We start from the raw sequence: 24223 nt of genomic DNA on the forward strand, positions 1-24223 counted from the left end.
GAATCGTGGAAGACGTCTAAAATAAAAGAGGAGTAATACGATTTCCTTTACCCGCTTTTGAGCCAACTTTGTGAAAAGAAGGTGGAAAAGTGTTGGTAATGGATGCAAGGGAATCGTAATGTATACAACACAAATTATTCTCGACGGCTCCCTTCAAGAGGCAGCAATATATTTACAATGGAAATGAAAAGAATCTTGAGGAACTTTTTATTAAAACGGAATACATCGTACGATTGCCTGTCTATATTTCAGACAATAAATCTAAAGAACGAAGCAATAATTTAAGTGTGAATAGACACGTGTTTTCATTATAGTTTATTTCTTGAAATGAATTCTTTTCATTAGCCTCTATAAGACATTCTCAACGTAAGCAGTAGTTTAATTAGCATTTGAAAAAAATTTTCGCGTCGTGGAAATATCGTATCAGTGGCGCGGATTGAAGAAAGGATTTTCCCTAGGAAAGCGAAGAAACTTAATATCCTGGTATGTTAATACCGTGCTGCGTTGCTCTGACTAATAATGATTCCGACTCACCGTTCCTGCCTTTATAAATACTACTTTGTCCTCCTTTTGGAATTTTTCCATGGTAAACATGTTTACGTCTTCCATGAATTGTTGATAATTTCTTTAGCGCAGTGAGCAATAACAATTTTATACTCTGCTTTATTCTCTCCACGCTTGGAGTCGTATCGTGCTGTTCGCAACATTTTCCGTGAAGCACGGCTTGTAACGTCAATTATCGCAATTGTTAGTTTTTTAGTTCCGATACTTCCACGTACCAATTTAAACAAATATTTGCTACGCAGCTATTTGTTTTGATCGGTGCGCACCAAAAATCGGACGTTGTTTATTTTTAACTCTTTGCGGTTTGTTCTCTGCTGCCGGAATAGTATTCGTGGTTTTTAGATCGTATATTTTTCCGAGAATAAAACTTCGACGCAAAGTTATAGGAGTAAAATGGAATTATTAAAATTCTCTTGTACTGTGAAACCGATATTCAATCACACTGCACATTTTAATAGGCTCTCGTGTATATTGTACTATTCTCGATGTTTGGAAAATACACTTTCCTACTTCATCCAACGTTTCTGTAACGATGAATACCTGGCAACTCATGGCTCATACGTAATACCTGATATCTGACACATCTTACGTAACGTCTGTTCCTGATACTTAACACCTGACACCTAATTCCTCATAGCTCATATCTGATACGTGAAACCCGACACCTTACAAATAACATCCAACAACGGATGCTTGTCGCCTGACACCTAATACCTCATACCACGTATCTGATCCCTGAAACATGACACTAGACGCCTGATATCTGACACCTTGTACCTGATGTCGATTATCTCGTAACGAAATAAACACGGGTGGCGTAGAACGTCGATTAAGCACAAGGTTTGATAAAGAAAATCTACCGATTATCCAAAGAGACGATGTGAGCCCTGTTTTCTGCGGACATATACCTCCAATGGCGGTGATTTCTGTTGCTACAACCATTTTTATATTTTTATTGGGCATAAGGGTAGATTCTGAGGGTATTAGTTTGCATTTTTGAAAAGTAATTTCCTCTACTGTTTTCTATCGAATGTGGGAGCTGTAAAATTGAATCGTGGTCCCGAATGATCGCTTTCGAGCGTCATGGAGTCGGATTCTGGGCTGTCAAACGACATGGTATGGCGACAGGTTTAATTCGCGGCGTGGTCAGGGTCGACGGGGGGTCCAGTAACCCAGATAACGAGTCTGGTGGTTCGTTGGTGGCGTCTTCCCTAAAAAGGGAGCCGCGCTTCGTAGATCCCGTGCGTTGCGTGCGCGTTTCCGTCTCGCTTCTATCCCCACCACGTCGCGTGGTCTCTCCGTTGTCTCTCTTTCTTGCGCGGCCACCCCTTCGAAAGCCATCCAGCAACCCCCTCCAACCCCTCGGCACCGGTACGCGCACTCGTCCGGGGGTAGTAGATAGTCCTGGCGCAGCCAGTGCCCGCGCGTCTTTCGCGATCATCGGACCGCGCGTACGAAAAACGGGAAGGTGTTCTTCGTCGCGTGTCCGTCAGCCCTCGAGGACTCGTCGCGACCTTCGAGCAAATCGTTCCAACGGCGAACGTTGATCAACAACAACGATGCCTCGTTTACATTGAGGATTAACGCAGTGTGACAGAGTGTTGAAGTGTCTATAAGACGCCAGTATACGTTCCAAACACGCAATAGAGTTTCCTGCTCGTTGATACTCGTGGATCTTCGGAGCCTGGACCCTCTGCTCGTCGGAAAGTAGGATTATCAGGACAGTTAGTTATTCGTCGAACAGACGGGAGAGTGAATCGCGACCATGAGGACACTGTGAAGATCTCGGAGAGTGAACGGTTCCACGATCGAGGAGAAGTTCTCCACGTGTGATCCAGGGTCCCCGTGATCGCCGCGAGCGGCTGCTACGCTGGAACGTTAACGAAGTATCGGTGATCGTAGTCGAAAGTTTTCGATCGGGCACCGTAATGTACGGGATAACGAGAACTTGGCAGAGATAATGCGGTGTTATGGTTATCGGGATGCACATTCGCGGTGATCTTATCGGACGGGGACGATAACGAGAGTCGTTTCGAACAGGATTGACACGATTCGATGGGAACGACCGATCGATTATCCGTTGTTCCGCGAAGAGGAAGCATCTGCCTGTGATTCTTGAATCGCGATCATCTCCTTTCGGAACGATTATTGTTTTTCGAAGGAGCTACGAGGATTTCCAAGGTTTTCTGCGGAAGCATGCTACGCAGGACAAGCCTCGCGAGCGCGGTGATCGAGGTCGAATGAAACGTGAGTGTCTGGTGTTCTCGACAAGGTGGTTCTGGTGAAAAAGACGGACTCGTCGCCCCCAATAGAACTCGGTGCTGTCGTCGGAGCTGAATGTTGAACGGTGTTCACCGGATAGAGAGAAACGTGAGTAGATAGACGGAACGGGTTCAAGAGGATAACGAAAGAGCTCTTCGTGGCTCGGTTTTCAGACCAACTTTCAACCTGGTGTCGAGGATAGCGTCGACATCGAGTCGCTAATGCTATTTTTTGAGGTCGCGGCGTGTTTACGGTTTGTTATGTTCCTCGAGGGCTCGCGGGCCACTGGAAAATACCAGTTATCTTCGTCTAGAAACAGTCTAGCTTCTCTCGATTACGACCGTAGTATCGTTAGCCTATATGCAGCGACCGAAGGAATAATTTATAGCCTAGTTACCTCGAAATCGAGGACTCTTGTGCAACGTCCGCAGAGGCTACACACAGGATGCATGCATCAGGCCTGTAGGCAACGTATAAATTAGGGCAACGACCTAAATTTTGTAGTTGATATGTTCCTGTACCATCTGAGGAGCTCGATTTTTCATCTCTTCTCTTTGAACCTTGGACGATGAATTCCAGTTAGAAAATAGATAGGAAAAGAATCTACTAGCTTAGGTCAATTTTATATTAGAAACTCTTAACACCTTTAAATTTTGTTTCTTTATTTATTTCACAGAATGTCTGTGCAATCGTGGTACTACGTGGAATAAAAATTTTGTTCGCGAGGCTTCGTTTTTTAGATTAACGACATAGAAAATCTGTCACACGTGTACCAACCCTTTCGCTGTTTAGTCCATACGACGAACACTCCAGACGAACTGTGTTTACGTGGCGCTACACTCTGATGGAGTGTTTAACACAATCTATCGGTTCCTCACAGAAACGTACAATATTTTGTATTTTGTCATAATTTATTAAATATTTTTTTGATTCTCTTGTAAAAAGTTAGTTTTCTCTGATACATGATACGAAACGAACAGTCAAATCGTATTAAATAAATAAAGTCGTAGACAGTGTATTTATTAGAATAATTATTAGAAATTTATTATATGACAAAACTGGCTGTTTCAGGCAAATGAAACTAATTCTATAGTGTTTTATAAATAAACCTTGATCCCTGAACATTCTATTATTCATAGAGATGGGATTTCCGAATGCTCGAAACCTCGAATCTTTTCACGATTTTACGTAAACCCTCCACTTTGACCTCTTTTGAACCGCTACTTTGCATGCCACGGTGATTTCCCCGCGCGCAAAAGAAATTGGAGATTCCCCAGTGTCTACAAAGTAACAAACGCGTCTGATATGAGCTCTCAAGCGGGAACTTATGGTTTTAATACTTTAATACGACAACCATTCGCGAGCTCAGGAATCTGAGATAGACGTAACGAACAACGTCTTGGAACATATTCCTACGTGGTTGTTAGCCTCTCGTGCATCGGTTATTAAATTATAGTGATCGCGTCGCCTCTTCACATGTTACGTCCTTGAAAGTCCCTAATAGTTTTAGTTATTATATTAATTAATAAAATTATATAAAATCGGAATAATTAGACTCGACAATCGTCTAAATAGCAAACATTCGAAGCAAAGGATTTGTTAAATATTTCCACAGTGCCACACCATCGTCCCTTGTTGGAATTCCTTGGAGAATTAACATAATTCAGTTCAAATATTATTCGATCGAGAATAATCATTTAAAAATAGACTGTTATTGTTAGGTCTCGAGAGATATGGTCATTACTGAAATTAGTCGACGCGACCATAAATTCTAAACACCTGACCTGGTTCTACCAGTAGTTCGCTGGATCGACGGTGTTCTTTTATAGCTGATTCAGGTGTCCGGCAGTGATCTACGAGTAACGAGGTCTAAATCAATTACAACCGTCAATAGATACCGACGCGACGATTGGGTATTAGCGTTACTCGTGTGATGCAACCCGAAACACCAAGATACGCGTGAATCCCGTTTCCAATTGACCGACAATTAATAGTCATTGAAAGACACTCTGACAACATTTCGATTATTTTCCTACCTTAGGGTTTAACAAAACTTGTAAATATCATCGATAGACTTCAACGTTCGATTTTTTACTTTCCATTAGAATCATTTATTTTGGGGCTCGATCGTGGTTTATGTTACATTTTAACACGTTGCCTGCCAGACTAAACCCCTCAAATTGTCTACTAAAACGATACTCTTTTTTTGGACATTTGGAAACTAGCATATCCACAATTTGTCGTAAAACTTATTTTTACAGCCTCTTTAAAATTTAAGTATCCTATCAAGATTTATTTTCTTTAAGATCTAATCTTGAGAAATAATTTTTTCAGCTCATCAGTGTAAATTCATCCATAAAATTGTTCTGTGCTACCAACGAACTTATAATTCGTAATAAGTGTGGAATCGTAGAAATGTGAAAACAATTTGGAAAAAGAAAACCCCAACCGAAGGCAATAACGCGATTAAACGGGAGAATTCCGTTAGAAAGTTGTCCACGTGAACCGTATCGCGCGAAATACTTCATGGCGTCGAGCTACCCCAAAGCCGGTGTACAATTGGCATCCTAAATCGCGATTACAATTTACGGTTCCCCGTTGTTCTTCCATTTGCACCGTGGCAACGATTAATTCGCCGGCCACGTTTCGATTCTGCCCGCGAACCGCGCCAGGTTTTGCGTAGAGGATTAAATTGCTTCCGGGACGATCCGGTATCAAAGGCACGCTCGAAAGGCACAATTACTCGTCCAACTCCGCTCGATCGACTTTCGTCTAATTTAATTGAACGCGGGTATACTTGAACCGACGCGGCGGTTTCTATTTAACGCCCGTAAATCTCTCGAAACTTCGTTGCAAATCGCGTAATTCCGAACGTTTTCGCATATGTGGGAGAACCGAGTTCGGTAACAATCCGGAAGAAGCTGTGACTGAGCTCTTCTGCCCCCCTGGGACGGATATCTCGTTCGTGCAATTTGCGGGGGGACGAAAACCGCGAACCACCCGGCGACGATCGATTCGATTGATAGTCGTAGATGTTTCTACAGTGAAATTAAAACGAAGGTATTTTTTTCAAGTCGTCCTGAAGAAGAGAAACTAAGACTCCCTTGATTTTACTATTTAACCCATTGCACTCGAAGACTTTTCTTCGACTACTACTAATTCAAACACACTTTAGGTAGTAAACACAAATAGGTAGTAAATATCCAATGAAACATATTGTTTTTTTCTTTAAAACAAATAATGTGTCCCTCCAGAGAGGACAGCCGAGTGCAAAGGGTTAATATTTCGAGTAAATCGGGAGTTTCGTTTACTCGAAATATAATTCTGGGTCTAATTTTGTTAGGGTAGCTTGGGTCAGTCGTGCGTTACAGAATAGAATAGACGAAGGGTTTGTTTGATTAAAAACGGTGCGTGCGCAATGCTATGAAACGAAGGGTTAAATACAAGTCCTTGGTCCTTTCCAGCGCCTGGAACTATCGCGCGAAACCGCAGACGGAACCGCGGATGGAGGATTCCATTCCGCCTGATGCTTCGATTTCTATCAGGAACGGTCGCGTTTCAGCCACGCGATGGGGACGTGGTCGTACTAACGCGGTCGACTTGCTCCGCGAGCAAGCTCGTCGACGATTTCTCGGGCTTCCACACAAGCGAACCGGGTTTCGCTAGGGACGAGTCGCACCGAAGAATAACGGCGATTACTGTGCAACGATAACGACACCCGACCGACGTACCCAACTTCGCCGACGCTTTTAACGTTTCTCAGCCCTCCTCTTCGCTCGGCGTTTATTCTCAATTACGACGGATTAACCCCGAACACTGTCGTCGGCGATAATATTTTTCAAACCGCGTAAATTCTAAAATAACCACCCGTTTCCCAGCTAATTGCTCGACTAGGGTTTCAATTGCAAATGTTTGTTAAATTTAAGATTTTTACGATATTTCTCTTCCTGGGGTTTCCTTTATAATTACCTCTGATGGGATAATATTCGTGCGTTCGTTTGTTTTATTCGTGTAACATGTTACCTGAGTTCGTTGAAATAGATCAATATCTCCATATCCTAATTTGTAATGGTAATACGTTATAATTCAGTAATTAACCCACTGGCTACAGGGGTTCGATTAATTGAGCAAAATTGACTAATTGAAGAGAGCCCAATATACCGCGAATGAATTGTCGTGATTGATACGTTAGGTCATCATAGGCCACAAAAGCCACGCAATATTTATCAAACGTTACTTCCTAAATTTTCTAAATTGGTTGTATCAATAATCTGACACTGTCCTCTAACGAATCATACATAAAACACCAAGAGGAAATGTTTACAGAATTAGTCAGGTGGAATTAATTCAACCACCAACGTTTTCTATTATTCTTACGCGCAGAACAATTGCTGAAACGAGTACCACGCGTTACGAAACACACTGTATGTGCAGAAACGTGCAAAACGCGCAAAAATTTGAGTGTCTCAACTAGCTAGATGAAGGGCCATCCTCGATGATTAACGCTTCCTTCTATCCTCCTCTTGTTTCGTTCTCCCCTCGTGCATTCTTCGCCGTTGAATGAAGGCGGGGGGCGGCGAAGGGAGCCGCGAAAATATAATAGGACGAAGGACAAGTGAAAAATTATTTTTCTCAAATATTCGATCCTCGCTACGAGCTTTTCTTCGGAATCACCCTATCGTATAATGAAAGGGTTAATTAATGGCTTTGAAATATCGAGCTCGAGGAAAAGTCACCTTGGCGTACCATTTTTAACTCGGACGTGAATTATGATCCCGGCGTCATCTGTCCTCCATTCTTCCCACGCTTCGTCGAACCTGAAAAGGTTGACAATAATTGAAATTCCAGACTGGTCTGGAACGGGAAAAAGTGTTCGCGAGGTGTCAGTAGAGTCAAGAAGAGACGGTCGAGACGGGAATATAAAATCTTGGAAGAATTGGCCGCACTGACAAGCCCCGTACGTGCTGTTTCGCCAAATTCTTTACCTCGAAACGAAGTTCGTTCGTTGCTGCTAGCGTTTCAGTCTCTTCTCTAAAGAGCTTCTCGCTTTGACGCTTCGAGAAGTGGGTCATACTGAAAAATTTTATATACTGAATGTAGAAACCGAATCTTCCTATTTTTCAAACACGCTTAAACTCTGAAACTTTGTCTTTGATTTATCGATACTCTAGAAACGTAACTATTCTATATATAATTTTGTTGCAATCAAAGTCAAAATAAAAGTATTTTATCGAATAATTCAAAGTATGTAGTCAAGTGCTTATAGCTGGGACGAAATAATCGATCGCTCCGTGCATAAAGAATTCACGAAAATTTTTTCGGAAAGTCGTATCAATTCCTCGAATATTTGAGGCGGCTGAACTCTGGCGGAAATTTCAAAATTCCGTTCCGGTCCAATCGCGAGACGTAGTCGTTGCGCTATCGTGAAATAATGGTCCCTCGTTAAACGTTCGCCGATCGTTACTGATCATTATACCCGTCAGAGTAAATCCAAGCGACTCGAAAGGAAATAGTTGAAGGAAGAAAAGCGGGACGATCGAAAGGGTGGCGAAATGAACACAGAATCTGTCATTTCAAGAGACACTGAACTCTTTATTTCTTTCACCGTATAATATAAACTGAAGGGACGACAAAGACGATGTTGAGCCAAAAACAAGAAAATACCAGATCAATTTATTCGACGAGCAGAATTTTCGTTCAATGAAAATTCTGCTGGAATGAACAGCATTCGATCGAAGGATCCATCAATAATTATCTTGATACGATTACGGAATTTAAAACTTCTGAATTGCATAGCGAAATTGAACAAGAAAATAGAGTATACAATAATAATAAAATTAACGGAAGATCAGTGAAAGAGTAGAAAGTAAAATGAAAATAGAAGCAGATATAACGTAGTGAATGAACAATATAAAATCATCCTCTGAAGTCTGTTAGAGATTGGGTCTGAATCTGTTAGAGATTGAGGATCTAGGATAAGGGATCACTCGAATAGTCTACTATTGTCAACAGCAGGTGGTACCACCACAATATCAGTAGCTTTGTCCCTATCAGATCGAGCCATGCCATTTGACTTGAATGGGAAGTTTACCACTTTGCATTTGATCCCATTGACAGTCGACTACAAGTGGTTTGCAAACAGAATATACTCGGAAGCTCCTCTACGTCATCCAGAGACAGATTGAAGCACCGCGAAATCCTTACACGAGGGTACTTCTTCCAGCTGTAGTTCTAAATATCGAAAGAAGAATTATTTAGATTTCTATTTCAGCTGGTTGTGCCTCGAACGCAATTCTAATGTCGAAGGCCATGCGCTAAATAGATTATACAATAATAGTTAGAATTGTTTCATTACGCCATTTTGGGGGAAATAATTTTTACGTGAATTTTTATCATTCTTGAATTACAAATACCTGTACTTGCAGAGTGATGTTCGTTCGTAGAGGCTATTTTTCTATTTTTACGCTGGGGAGAGCCAGCTTTGAAGTCGAAACCTACGCGTAAATAAACTGGGATGTTGAATTTTGACCAGAGTGAACTCCACTAGATTCTTCGTCACTGTTTGCTCGGGGGTTGCTAAGCAAAGACCTTTAAACAAAATTAAAAACATTCCAAAATTGATTAATTTGGCTATTTAAAATTAAATAAAATTGAAAAACCTTCAGCTATTTGGAGAAGCGTTGTTTTAAAAAAATGAAGGGGTCGCGAACGTTAATATTAATCAGGTTTCTCGCATGTTTCTTGCATGTTACATGGCGAAGTTTTGAGGGCGTTGAACCCTGTCATGATTCAGCTGATTCTTAAGCTCTCGCCAGCCGATAACGCACGCTGCAATGGAATTAATTAAATGGCTAATTAAAGGGTCGTTCCTCGTGCATAAATTCAATCCTTTCCTCCAGGTTTTCTTACGGTTCGTTTCATTGTCTCGTTCGTGTCTTTCCCGCCTTTGTCGTTGTTTTCAATTTCAGGCGCCACGCGAGGCAGAAAAAGGATTAACTATTACGACGAAACGTTCGAGTTTGATGTCCGACTTTCGTTTACGACCCACGAGCCGCTTCGTAGATTTAATTCTGCTCGGCAGTAAAACCTCCCTCGAACCAGCCATTCTTCACAGTGTTGGCGAATTCACCCCTTCCTTCCCCCCTTTTATCCATCATCGCCCGAAAAAACGAATTCCATGCACGACGATGAACCATTATTACTTTCTCGAAGGGAAAACTTTCGCCCACGGATACTTCGCGGCAACTATTTTACGAATTACGATACACCCGAGAAATGCAATTTTTCTACGACTTCGCTCGTACAAATTAAAATTAATATTTCGTGGATATCTCACGCATAAATTCGTTCCTTCCTCCTCGCCTCTACGTTCTAGTCTACTTTGCGAGAATATACGATTTCACTTTTCTGGGAACCGTTTTACGCCACTGGTACAAATGCGGGTCGTTGAAACTCTTTTTCTTTGACAATGCCGGAGAAAGAATCGCAGAGACATAAAATTCCTTTAGTCGGGATTACTCTTCACGGGTCTGCTCTTTTACTTTGTGCACGGGTTTTGAAAGTTGTGGAACAAATTCTCTACTTTGTATTATATCCCCTTTACGCGGTGTTCTTTGGAGCGTATCCAGCGTTGTAAAAAGAGGACCGCGAGTATGAAAATGAAGTGTACCTCGGAGCACGTGAGGGTCTAAGAGGCGAAACGCAGGCGAAAATTCTGTCGAAACGTAGCCTCAATTACGGCCTCGAATGCGTCAGTTAAGCGTTAATTAGGAACCAGCAACAAATTAAGGAACAGGAACGATTGTACGCGTTCCATTCAGCCGTTCGCGAAAACCTTGCCGTTTCAGTGGGACCAATGCCAGCGTTATGTAACCGTGCGCGAACGCGTTTCCGTTTCGTCGAGATTCCGTGTATTCCAAATCGCGCGGAAAAGTATTCCGGGCGAGATGGAACGGCTCGAATGGCGACCCATATTCCCGCGGGTTCGAAGGAATTCAATCTCCGTTTACCCTGTTTACCCACGTTTCGTACGATTCGCTGTAATAATGCTCGAGATAGGGAAAATTTTACGAATTACGGTTCGACGATGCTCGCCGATAACGGTCGCGACGAATATTACGACGACAGCTGAAAGCCGTAAGAAAACGGAAACGGACCAGATTCCGACGAAATGGCGAAAAGGCAACGAGCAATCAATTCCTTGAATCACGTCGCCCATGAGCGGTGCGTGTTCTTCCGAATTCTGAGTTCGACGATCGCTGAAAGCTGTGGTCGGCCGAAACGCGCCATGAAAAATCGTTCGACCGAAATAAACGGGGGCTGATTAATTTCGGAGAGAACTACGAGCTTTGTTGTTTCGAACTTTTATTATTTTGGTAACGAGCACCGAAAAGATTCGTTTAAGGGGATGTCACAGTCTGATACTTTGGAACGTTCGATTTCATTTACTTAAATAAGGGTTGTTTCTTGCGAATGGAGTTGTTTTCGAAATTGGTTTCGCGGTGGTTAGATGAAAATTGGTGGGAAATTGGGGAACACGAGTCGTTGAAAGGAAACGTTCAATGGGTTGGTTTCGGAAAGGTGGGCGGAAGAAAAAGGAGGGCGATTCGGACAGCACGGACACGCCTATGTAATCAAGCTGGGCGCTTAAAGCCTGCCCGAAGAGAAACGGCAAACAAACACGGCTGGGGGCGAAGTTACCCCTCGTTAAATTGGGTTAGCTTAGATCCGTTTACGTTAACTCTAATAGCGGAAGCGTGAGTCGCATGTGGCAGCGACATCAGGCTTGAGAACCCCTTTTATGCCTGCACGTTCCTATCGATCAACTATGATCGAACGTATCTAACAGTTTCGAGACATGCATCTAACCTTTCGATCCGAAGATCGCGAATATGTTCTCGCAAATAATTTATTATAACAAATCCTTCATTTCCATTGAAGTTTCCGACCGATATTGTAGGCGCATTAATTTTCAATTTAAATTAAATTAATTTGGGAAATATACAAGAATAATAATCAGCTCGTTACGATGACAATGGACGCTACCGATAATATTTTGTTCGCGATTGTGTTTCAATCGATTCTGGTGGCCGAAAATTCTATAAAGGAGAATTATATTTAAACGGTGCAAGTTTGGTGGCACACCCTGTACAGTTACGACTTCTTTCTTACTTCCAGCATCGAACAAAGTGGGTCATACAAGGTATCGCGAACTGTTTTCACGAGAATAGCGAATTCTTTTTTCGTATTTGGGAGTTCGCTGCAGCCATTCGCGTAACAAATGCGATGCCCATTCTAGCGTCTTCGGATTGTTTTTAAGTGGAACGCCACGGACTGTATATTTACATTTTTGTTCTTTTACAACCAGTTAGCGAATGCTCGAATTGCTTCCGCGTGTTCGTGGCTTGTTAGAAGTTACAGGGATTACGGCGCTTTTATGTTCGATGTAAAACGCGTCTGACCATACACGATCCACTGTCACTGCGCTCTCTCGTTTCCAGTTTCAGCTCTCCCCTTGCTATTTCTTCTTATATTTATTACTCTACGTACATTATTTTAAAAATCTTTCTTTTTTATGTTCCATAGGGGCAAATTTAAAAAATAATTCATTCTCACCCTTTAATATTACAAATGACATTTGCGTCGCTTTCTCTTCTCTTTCGACGTTGTTTCTCGTCTCGAATAATATCAAATAATATTTTCGTTCGCAAACAGAGTATTCCACTGCGCAATAAATACGTATTATTATTGCAACAAGTTCGTGGAGAAATTTATACACGCGAAATTGAAGGTTCGTTTCCGATAATACGTATTTGCTTTCGAATGCTTGAAACGGTCAACACGTTCGTCCAGTTCTGAATCATGTTATTCTCCATCGACATCGTACAGCTCCCAGAGGTTGTGGAGAACTGCCCCTCAGGGGCAGGCACTGGCAACTTGACCGAAACGATAAGGGCACGGAACGTCGGTGGTTCTCTGAAAATAAAGAGGCGATTTTCTCGCGCCTTTGAGGAAACAAACTTGGGAGCGAACAAGGGTTATATGTTTTTCTTTCCCCTTGTTTAGTCTCGGGAATCACACCCTGGAGAATGAATGAAAAATTTATGCGAACCACCCCGAAAATAGGAAAGATTTGGCCTCCGTGAAATAGAAACAAAATTGTTGCTTTATACGAGTTATTTTTATCCGAAACTTAAAGTATGTTCTGATGAAAATTAATAATATCGAGTGTACAATTTCTTGTTAAAACTATTTTCATCTTTTTATTCATTAATCTGAAAAGCTCTGTTTCTAAAAGCATTTTTATATATGCATTAGGAATATATTATATTATACTCGTATATACAGAGATCGTAACGAATTAAACCCTCTTTAGCTACATTTAGTCGCAAATAGTGTGGGCCGTTTTTTTCCTCGGTAATGAGAAAATTAGAATCCAATATCTGTTATATTACGGCAATATTCATATACTGTAACACGTGTTACTGAAATACCGTATTTTTATTCGACTTGTCCTTAAATAAATTTTAATTGCAACGATACACGGTGCTTATTATGCTTGCAACATTGTAGATTCACCGAAGAGGACTAAAACAAATTAGCTAACGGCATTTCGTAGTTTCCCCGTTAAAGACTAAATTAATCAAATTGCATTATCTCGCGTTACGAATTAGACACGGTACGTAGAGTGTTAAAGACGCCTTCGAGCCAAGAGTTCGTTGCTAATTTCTTCGCCATTTGTATAATGACGTATCTGCAGAAACAACACCGTAATGGATGTTTAAACAAGAAATTCAGGATTGCGCACATTCTTACTACACCGTCGTTAGCACACAGAAACAACATTCACGTTCGTGCTCGCATAATTATCTCCCGACATCGCCTTGTGTAAACAAGCAACTGTCATTATTAACGTAATTAATTGTCGTTTCTCTAGTAGACTTGGTCGTTGTGTTACGAACACAGAAACCAAAAGCTTTTTGGAATTAAATCCATAAATTACGCTCCTCCCATTAACGTAATAACGACATTCCAACGCGTTTTCGTATTTTCTAATTGCAAAGAGTCAATGGACTATCGTATCGTGATGTAAGCGGCTACTTCGAACGCAATCACGGCGTTCGTCGAAGCATCGGGTTCCCGTTTCGTCACCTGGCCATTTTTCACAATAGCAATATCCTCGCGCGACCAAATTGAACGCGTAAACGCGTTATCGTATCACTTGTCCGCGTGTTAATGGAACCGGAGCCCTACAGAGACTTCTACATCGAGGCCGGATTCTAAACGCAGGCTGCGACCACGGCGGGACGTTTAAACGAATTAATTCACCTACGAAGCACGGCGAGCTCGTTATTTTACACGCTGACCCTTCCGAGAGCGTTTTATGGAAGCTACGTCCCTGGAACAAAAAATCTGTTCCAACTGGTGCGCTTCGCGCAGTTGCCTTCCGGAGAATCCAATCGAATATTTTAATTTCGTGTATTCTCTTCCCTTTTTTTTATCTTTCTCGTTGCGACCCATTATGTTCTGTCGAAGCGTATGTTCGATACGATTAAACGAGCTATCGAGATGTAAAGTAAATGAATTTTATTGCATTCGATCTGTTTTTCTCGTTTATTAACAGAGCACTTTATCTCGATAAAAAAGCAAACAGAAAATAATGGAGATTCGCGAGTGCTTATCTACTTAATAAATTAAAGTTCCCTGATACACAATATTGTCCGAGACACCCCTAATACATTCCCATCCCGAATCGGTTCGTGTTTCATCTCAGAGCGTTCCCGACGATCGCTTTCCATGCAGAGAAATTGGATGGAAGACTGTCTCGACATTTATGTACACGAGCCACACATAACTGGTGGGTTTCCATTAAACTGATGGCGTCCATTAGGTATCATAGGCAACTTTACGCACGCGCGGAAGATGGACGTGAAATCCGTTCGCGATTTCCGCGAAATTATAACCGATAGGCAATGATATCCACGTTCAACATCTATATACTCGACAAACCGAACGAAAATAATATTCCATGGCGGTTAGAGCAAGAGTAAAATATTTTCGTCTAATATAATATCACCGCGATGATAGGTTCCGGTAGTTTATTACAAAAATGTCCGAAACTAAAATTCATGACCCAGAAGTGTAAGATACAATTTATAAATTGCCAACCGCCACATTTTTCTTACATACATTTTACATTCTTTTGAATTCTATTTCGCTGACTGGATGAATGGACCGGATAGGCCCGCGGGCTAGACTTTGTGCACTGCTATGTTGCATAATGGCGGACCCGGTATGTGCACGGACGAACATGTTCGCCATTGACGCGAACGTATCAGCTAACGACCCAAAAGAAACCGTCCGACATTTTTTCAACGATCGACGTTTAATGGGAATGTTGGACGTCTGGGTCTGGGTATTTGCTTTTCACGAAACTCGACGCGCTGCCCTCGTTCCGAGGCATTTCGCGTTGCAACAATAAGGAAATTGGCGCTGTGAAATCACAATATCGATGATGAAAATTCAGTATTTATTTGTTTGCTACTTTTCTTTCTCGTCGTGGATGTTGCTTGAAGTTTATTAATATTCTTGTTTTGTTTTTTTTTAGATGCAGTCAGTGTCGGTTCTCTGAGGATTCTCGTAACGACGCGTCACGAGCTTACGAAGATGTGTTCAGTGTTAAAGTGTCCGTGAACGATCTAGTTCCGTGTATTTATGTATCCGTTGTTGACGAGCATCGTAGTTTGCCTCGCGACGAAGTGCGCAAGAAAGATGTCATAGTCAGGTGCAAGCACAAGTCACGTCGGACACAATGGCACTGTTGTTCGCCATCATAGTCATCTTGGTCACCACTGCCATGTCGCTGCCGCCGGTCATTAGAATCGGTGAGTACGATCGTCGAATCGCTCGCAATTTAAATAGAAAACGATGATATTAGGAAACGGGGATATTCTTGTCTAAATTCAAATTCCGGATAAAAAGCAAATCACTTTTTATCCATTAGTCGTGGATTAAGTTTAAAACCTTCCTGAATCTCGCCTCTTCAACTTGCTCGATACATTTCCTCTGTACATATTTTATATTTTAAATAGAATAAATAAGTAAAGAATAAGAATTTAAATAACGCGAATTAAATAGTGTGTTTTTGTCAGGAAACTAGTTACGTTTCACTTCTGTTATGACACACTCCTTTGTTATAGTCATTCCAGAATCGCTTTTATTTTTTATCTCTCTCTCTTATTAATAATAACTATTCTATTTATTAGATTTGCCAATATTTGTACAATATTTGCTGCGAGCAAACAGGTGAACCGGCGAGATTGCTTCTGGGTGAAATTCAGATTCGGTGATGGAAATTACTGGAAAATGTTATTCCGTGATTAGTCAAATCACATATCACAAATTCAGGAACTAATGATTAATAATATTCTGCGCGTCATTTGAGAGCAATTTTTATAGCTTCGTGTTACAATTTCCTATGAATTTCCGAAAAGGAAGTTACGTCAACGTAGCGTAAAATAATTCGAAAGAAAACTCGTTCTAAAGTAATTTACAATATACCCGGAAGGAACATTTAGAGTTAATAGGATAAAACTAGGAGCTTAAAGCAACAGTTTAAAAAACATCGACTCGACACTTGCTTATCTATTTATTTTAATTAACGAATATAAACTTTAATGGATTTTCAGGGGAGCACGGTTAATAATTTGTCGTGGATAGAAGGATTAGCTTGAAACGGTCAAAGATTAAAGTGAATACAGTTTTAAACGTGAAAATATAAATTGAATGAGGAATTTATTTATAGACAACCGAGTGAAAATGTTGCCAATTTATTGATATTGAATTTGGATATTCTCCATCGACGAACGTAAAATAATTTCGTCTTTTATGATATATGAAGCAGATATATCTCGTTAATCGTGAAATTGTGACATTTATGTGCTATACCAACGCGTTTACGAGAGGCAAGTATATTCGAAAGAGTAATTAAATTTATCGGCTTGCCAAGCTATTTTCACATAGATTTTTTTCGTTAGTCGACGTCAAGGGAAAAATATTCCAACGCGAATATTAATCGAACGTACCGAAGGTTTATCTTTGACAGACCTGTCAAAAGTAACCAAATTTTAATTACCTTCGCGGCTAATTAACGATCCGTGTAATATTTTTTCACCGTCGACTTTTCACAAGACTGCCAGCAAGCAGTTAACGCGCATCGTTTCGTCCCTGATAAATTCAATTTCATAGTCTGGCTAATTAACCACCGCGTAAGTTAATTTTCTGTCCCTGTCCGCGTTCTACCTACGTGTTGCTCTAATAACAATCCACCTCGTTGCCCACGGACCATTTAACCAACAAACTAATATTCAAGTAAGCCCTAAGGGCTCCATTGAATCTGAAATTCCGTGATAGTAACCACCGCAATTCGAAAATGCCAATCAGAAACTTAGTAATCAAGCCAATTTGATGCTTGCTTATAACACCGTTCGCTTCAGCAGCCAATTTTGCGTAATAAATTAGGCTTTCCTTTTCTCAGTTTCGATTATTTGAGAACTATCGAACGAAGGAAACAAATTAAAATAACATACGTTTATTTGAGCTCAGGAAGCGTTTGCATCCTGATTGAAAGTCATAGTCGAGCGTAGGAATGTGGAATATCTTCGGGTTTTATCGTTGATTCTTAGCTTCGCAAGCCGACTTTGTTTCCACCGAGTTCCCTTCGGGTTCCTCTAGGCGTTCGAACTTTCAACGAACAAACTTCTCGAGCGCATGGTAAAATTCACAATAAAAAAGAATGCTTACACAAGCATTGGTTCGAAAACTGAGAATCGTTTAAACGGTAAAACAGGCGAATAGTTAGCGATACTTGGAACAAGAAGAAAACTCTAGCCCTCGTGGCGTAAATGTTACGTAATCGAATAACAGTCGTACTTCATCGGAATCTCTTCAAGAATTTATTTAAAAAAATATACGGAATAAAGTTTCGAATTGTTCGACATCGCAGTCACCTTCGTTCGAGTCAACTTAGGCGTTGCAGTCTGATAGAAGGGGGACGTTAGTTCGAAAAATGTTTGAGAACGACGCCGTAAATCATCGGCAGCGGGGGTTGGTACGCGAACGGTGGCTTTAAAAGGAGTGGTCTCCACCACGAAATCCTGGCGAGACAGTTTAATAGCAAACGATTCGTCCCTCGAACCGAGCACTTCTTACCAGTTAAGCTAGCCGCACGATCGCCGTTCGGAGACCTGGTACACGATCGCGGACGTAATTCCTTCGAAACAGGACACTGAAAAATTGAGAGCTCCGTCCGTACTACGTGACCGCACTTGGAAGTCCGCGACGCGAAAGAGACGCCATGGAAGCCCGTGAAGTGGCTACCGGAGGATCGACTCTTCACCTGTTACCAGCCCCGGTGACTTTATCAGACCGCTTCTTTGCTATTCCGTTCGCAGTTTCCGACCCTGCGTCCGTAACCCTGCTCCCGGGAGCATCCTGGAAAGCACCTTTCGGCCACCCTGTGGTCCCCCGCGCGGAGGGACTTCCGTCATAATTCAGATAAATTCCAACGTGGCGAACCGCCGTGGAGGAAACTTGACAGCAATGGGAATCCTCCTCTCGACGAAGACGAACGACACGAGTTAGACCAAAGGAGGAATTCCTCCATCGTTGATCGAAACGGAGTGGATTCAGGTTTAAAAAGTTTTAAACCCCTATTATAATACGATATTACTGCTCGTCTTGGAATTTTCATGCTGCACACGAATTCTTGGAGCCACTCGGACGCAGTTCATTCGAAATCGATTCTAAACAGCCACACGTTCTATCCCGCGCAGACATAAACACTCGTTTACATTCAGCGCGTGGAAATCTAAACCTGTTGAGAGTGTCTATTTTCTCAAGCACGCATCACAGGTGCTTGATTTCGATAAATAATTTAAAGCGGTTTACAAGGAAATTCGGAACAATTAGAGATCGATGGAAGTTGTCGCTTGGTAGATTCTAGATCTACTCCGTAAACGATTCGACCTTTCTCAAAGGAGAGTACTGTGCAATCAAGGAGAAAGTAGATATTTCATTTTTAACTCCACTCTTAGAAAGAATCTCCAAGGAAATGCGACCCAGGACTGCGAAAGCATACGATTCAACCTTTGAAACAAGAAAGATTTCTAAACGACTTCCTTCCTTGGAGTTATAATAATCCAAAGTGTCCTCCTGCAACAAACTTTCACGGACTATAACGATCGACGGACAAAGGACTGCTGAGTATCAAGAGATTCAAAGTTTGGACGATGGTTGTAGGCAGCTCGAGTGTCCCGAATGTGTCTTAATCCTAATTCGAAAATTATGGCTCGTGATGTCTGATGCTCGACGAGAAGCTCTCGCGAACGAACCCTCTTAAATATAATTGGAATTTAGCCGACGGGGACGATATTCTGCTTGCAGTGGCGTCAAAGAGGATTGCAATATCCTGTCTGAGTCGCTTGATTACCGTAATCGCATCGATACTCGCGCGCGATCTTCCGGGGAGGGTGGTGGTTCCTTCCGGTGGATCTTCTGGAGGCGGTTCCTTCCGCGATCAATCTTTCGACGTATTGTCATTCCACCGCCCGCCACGGAAATCGTATTCCCCCCTTTTTCGGAGCGGATCTCGTCGAGATCCGCGAGGCGGTCCTCATCGCGATTCAGCGCGCGGAAATCGACTGATTCTGGCTTGATTCCCGCGATACCGAGTCGCTCGATTCATTGTTGGTTCGTGGAAGCTCGAGGAATCCTCGATGCGTCTATTCGTTGTTTGTGCCGAAAGCCTCTCGAGCAGAATGCTCCTTGTTGAGTGTCTACGCGTGGCGAGGTTGTACGAGACGCTGGAAAATTGAGTTATCCAGCGACCATGATACCGCGAGCTTGCAGAAGAACCGGTTTCGAGAAATTTCATTTTAGCGGGAAATTTCGTATTAAATTAGTTTAACGGTTTACGTTAGCGGCGAGTGAAGCAATTAACGTCGAGCGTCTTTAGGACTTGAAAGATTATGTGATAAAAGAAATTCCAGCATAGAGCTGGCGCATAGGGAGTCCCGCGTACGCGTAACCGTCGATTTATGTGGTAGATTGGTTCCGCAAAAGTACCGTTGTAAATCGCGAATAACACCGGTACACGAACTGGAGAAAACGATCCACGGATCGCTCGGTTAATGTGATTCGCGTATTTTTTCAAATAAATTGCATTCTCTGTTTCCACGTACAGATAGAGAACAGAGATTTGAGAATAATAAATGGAAAGTGGAAGGAGATTAAGTTGCGAAACCTGCGGAATAAATGGAAACTAGTCTTTCGAGAAGATTAATGGTGCCTTTGCATTGGTTTTGTTACTTTTAAACTGTGTTAAATTTACGTTGTACCGTGTTAGACGAAAATTTGTAGAATTTACCCGACCGTGGAACGCTTTATCCAAAATGATGAGGGGTTTCTGGAATTACTTGAAAATGACTTTTTTTTAGGAGTTAACTCGTAACTTTCGAAAAGCTTCGCTATGGAAACGCGAAAATAATTTCGTTTTCGTTTGAATTTATTTTTCGTTACATTTCCCAATATTCTGTTGCCTTTGCACAAATGAAAAGCGGGTATGATAACGGTTTAAATAATAGTTCACGCGTTGCTGTAGTAAGGATGGACGTCCATTTTTTTAATTATCTCGCGGTACGGTGTTATTTTTCTTCTCCTCGACTAGATACGGGGTATAATAATACGCGACGTCGAGTAAATGCGTCACCTCGAGGACCCTGTCACGTAACGAGACCGTAGAGCGAGCATTTCACCCCAAATGTTCCACGCGCAAGCACGTTCGTCAAATAAAAGTTTGCAAATTTCCGGGGCGCACACTCGCGGCTTTAATTACCCCAACGCCACTCGAATCTGTTCTCGCGAAATATATTACATTTGTAGGACACGTGGATCGCAAAGGTACATTGGACGTTTTCGAATATACGATTAATTACATTTTTCAAATATTATTCGGTTATCTGTTGGGCGTCAAATAATTTTTTAAATAAAATGGAATATTATTTGACGCAAATTATTATTCGGTATTTATGCAATTTTACTCGAACAAACGGCACTCGATTCTACATAAAAGATGAACGTTTAATTTATTAATAATATAACGAAGTATGATGTTTCTTATGTTCAATTTCTGATATCTACTGTTTTTTTTATTTTATTTTATGGCATATACTAACTGATATCACCTTTTACATTTCTGCTACTCGATAAACGAAATAGGGTTACCCTACGCAGGTGGATGTTTGAGCACATTGACCCTCGACATGGGTGCCCGTTTCTACCCTTCTTAGGCCCCAGTAAAACCCGGAGTCATTAAAACTCCAGTAATATTTTGTCAACTTATACTGGACATTGGGCTTGTTCCTAGAATTGGGCAAACCGCCGTATCCGTTAAATAGCATTTAACCCTAATCCTACAGGGATGCAACTTTGGTTTACATAACGAGTTTGAGTAACTTTAAAGTCTATTTCTAGTCTATGAAATACATAAAATGTCGTTTACAAATATAAATATGAACTACCCCTTGCAGATAGACTTTGTGGGATATTCTGTGTGACATTAGACACATTTGAAATCATAAGGTTCTAACAAAGTTATTAGCAAATCGCCACCAAATTGAAACGACCAAATCGAAGGAAAGTGTCCTCGCGAAAACCTTTCGATTCACGTGGTAACGACGTTGCTCCGCGAGGCTCGACCTCGATGGCGAAAGACGAGGTCACCCTTTCGAAGCTGCTGAAAAGACTTTCGAGGCGATCGGAAAATTATCGCGAGCCCTGCGGTTCTTCCAGTTGAATATTCCGCCGTCGACTTCCTTCTATAAATGAGCCTCAATGAACGCGGAGCGGAAGCGAGCCGCCATGGTGCTAACAGTATTAAAGGTTTGCAACCCAACGACCAGCTACCCGAGAATTATAATATGCTTAGAAGCTCTACGAAGGTGTGGTTGTTCAGCGTCATTCAAGAAGCTGATGTTCCAACAATCTTTACCCGCGTCTCTGCTGAAAGAGGACTCCGCGCTTCGTCGTAAAAGACATAGTTAAGAGATTGCGCCTAGCCGACAAGCCAAGGAATAAACTAGGATTTGTCAAATTTTTTTTTTTTATGGAACGTTTAATCGCGATCTAAAAATAGATATATTAATAAATCGTGATGATGGGAGTTTACAGAAAAATTTCTAGAACAAATTTAACTTCTGAATCGGGTAATTCTGGAAAATTGCTCGCAGATTAGGTATCTTTTGGTCCGACGACGCGGAGTTAGAAGTGTCCATTGTTTCAAAGAGTGCCTCAAGATTTAATCACGTTGCATGAATACGAATGCCCTTCCCACGTGGTTACTCGAACTTTTACGCGTTTTAAAATTACACGAGTTTCCGAATTATAGAGAAGCGTTCCTATAACCGGTGTTTCTAATTCTCGGAAATAGCGAGACCATTCGACGCGCAATCAATAAAGCATTTTTATCTGGGCGAGTACCCGCCCGGGACTTCCATTAAAGTCTCGCGAAAATTGCTTGGAACGAGTTTAGTTAGATTTTATCATTCGTTTAAGTAGTTTTCTCATAGATCTGGAACTTCGTTTGTCTTTCCGTCGTTGTTCCTCTCGATTTCTCTTCCGTCGTTTCTCGCGGGCCCTCGACGATCGCGTAATCCCCGACGATGATATCGAACTATAAATTCACGACCGTTTTGCTCGCGTTACTCGGAAATAATAGAAAAAAAGAAATAATTGAATCCGTGTTGCAGAATATTGGTAACTATTAAATCGAACGTCTCGAGTCTGACGATGCTTATATTCAATTTGCGATACGGGGATCTCTCGTCGACGAATGAATTATTTATTCATATTGCACTACGACGTATCGATCCGCTTTCTTCGAACCCTCTTCGAGTCTTAACATAGTTGCTACGTTGAGACTGTTCTAAGAAAGCGGATCGAAAAGTCGACGTATCGAACGAATAAATAATTCATTCGATGACAGAACTCCGTTTCACTGTTCGATAAAGGAATTTTACTCGATGTGCAATTTATATTGCTGAGCGTATTTGTTTACATAAAAGATCAAACTCGGTAAAAATATCGAGAATCTGAATTGCCACCCAGGGGCAATTTCTTCGTCGATCTGGCGTACGCGTAACTCCAAACACCGTGAAATTATTCATCCTGTTGGAAGTTAATTACTCGTTCATTACACGCCGAGACTTCGGTGGTATTCCGAAGTCAGATAAAATCAATTTGTTATACGCGTCCGACTGCGAAACGCGTTGCGTGTTCCTTGCCAAGCGATCGAAATTATTCGTAATAACACCTTTCACTGGCACTTCCAGCCAACATTCGAGCGTTCCGCCGGTGTGTCTTAACGATATCTTATTTTCTTGACAGTCGTTGAATACCACCGCTCGATCCGGCACGAGGGAAATAATAATAAATGTCACGGGAAAAGTTTCAGGCTCGGAAAACGATGGGTAGATTGCTTCTCGAGATATTTATCGCGTTTGGAAATACGGATTCTTTCTTCGAATGCGTTGGTTCGCGGATCTGCAATGTACGATACCTAACTTTACCCCTAACTGATGGCCTGCATTCTTGAAACTTGCACTGTGGGGCAAAATATATATAAATCACGAACAAAGGGAAATTTCCTATATAGAACCTGTTAGAATGAGAAAGACAAACACCGTGATACTCGCGAGCAATTAGAACTGGTCATGTTCGATTACATCGTTGTGATCGTCATCCATTGGATCATTACACGTCTATCGTATCGTTTCTGTGTACCGCATATTTTATTTGATAAATTTCTACTTTGCTCGTTAAGAGTGTCTGACCTCATCAATAGAAGCAAAAATTACTCTGTCCAACATAATTTCTTCGAGTCTCCTCAGACATCCCCTGAGGACAGGTGAACGCAAAGGGTTAATTTTCTCGGCTGTTCGATAAAATTTATCCCCCGCGTCGTTGTAAAGTTGAAATCGGAGAAGCACCGATCCGTGTAACTTTTTGTACACCGCGTTCCCGGGGTACCGACTGTGGTTAAATTTCGTCGAATGGTCGACTATCCACTTAGCCAGAGGCTCCCGATTCGCGGGAGCTAAACACCGGGATTAGTCGACCGGCATGAATAATTCACTTTTTAACCCAGAATCCGTTAATCGAACCGCGATGCTTTTCATGCAAATGCCGCCCCCGCAGCTCTCGAAAGTCTTGCCAGGCGGTCTGTCAAACTTCCCTCGGTTTCTTGGCCCGCGGTGCACGCGCATCGGGGACACATGCACCGGGGAGGCGTTGCACGTGCAACGCTCGCACACGTACACGCGATGTGTGCCGGCACTCAGAC

The 24223-nt window shown here is 41.9% G+C and overlaps 1 protein-coding gene across 1 annotated transcript in view; it reads left to right on the forward strand.

Moving 5' to 3' along the window:
• The first annotated feature begins 2842 nt into the window (after positions 1–2842).
• The window catches only part of LOC122395260 (glutamate receptor ionotropic, kainate 2), a 164212-nt gene continuing 142831 nt past the window's right edge, over positions 2843–24223 (forward strand). The window contains exons 1-2 of the mRNA XM_043392708.1: positions 2843–2934; positions 15434–15710. Of these exons, the coding sequence (XP_043248643.1) occupies positions 15638–15710 (73 nt within the window). The 5' untranslated portion in view covers positions 2843–2934; positions 15434–15637. The remainder of the gene's footprint in view (positions 2935–15433; positions 15711–24223) is intronic.

Source organism: Colletes gigas, unplaced genomic scaffold (genome assembly GCF_013123115.1).
Source record: "Colletes gigas isolate AHSC1104 unplaced genomic scaffold, ASM1312311v1 Colletes_gigas_Sc00001, whole genome shotgun sequence".
Taxonomy (NCBI): domain Eukaryota; kingdom Metazoa; phylum Arthropoda; class Insecta; order Hymenoptera; family Colletidae; genus Colletes; species Colletes gigas.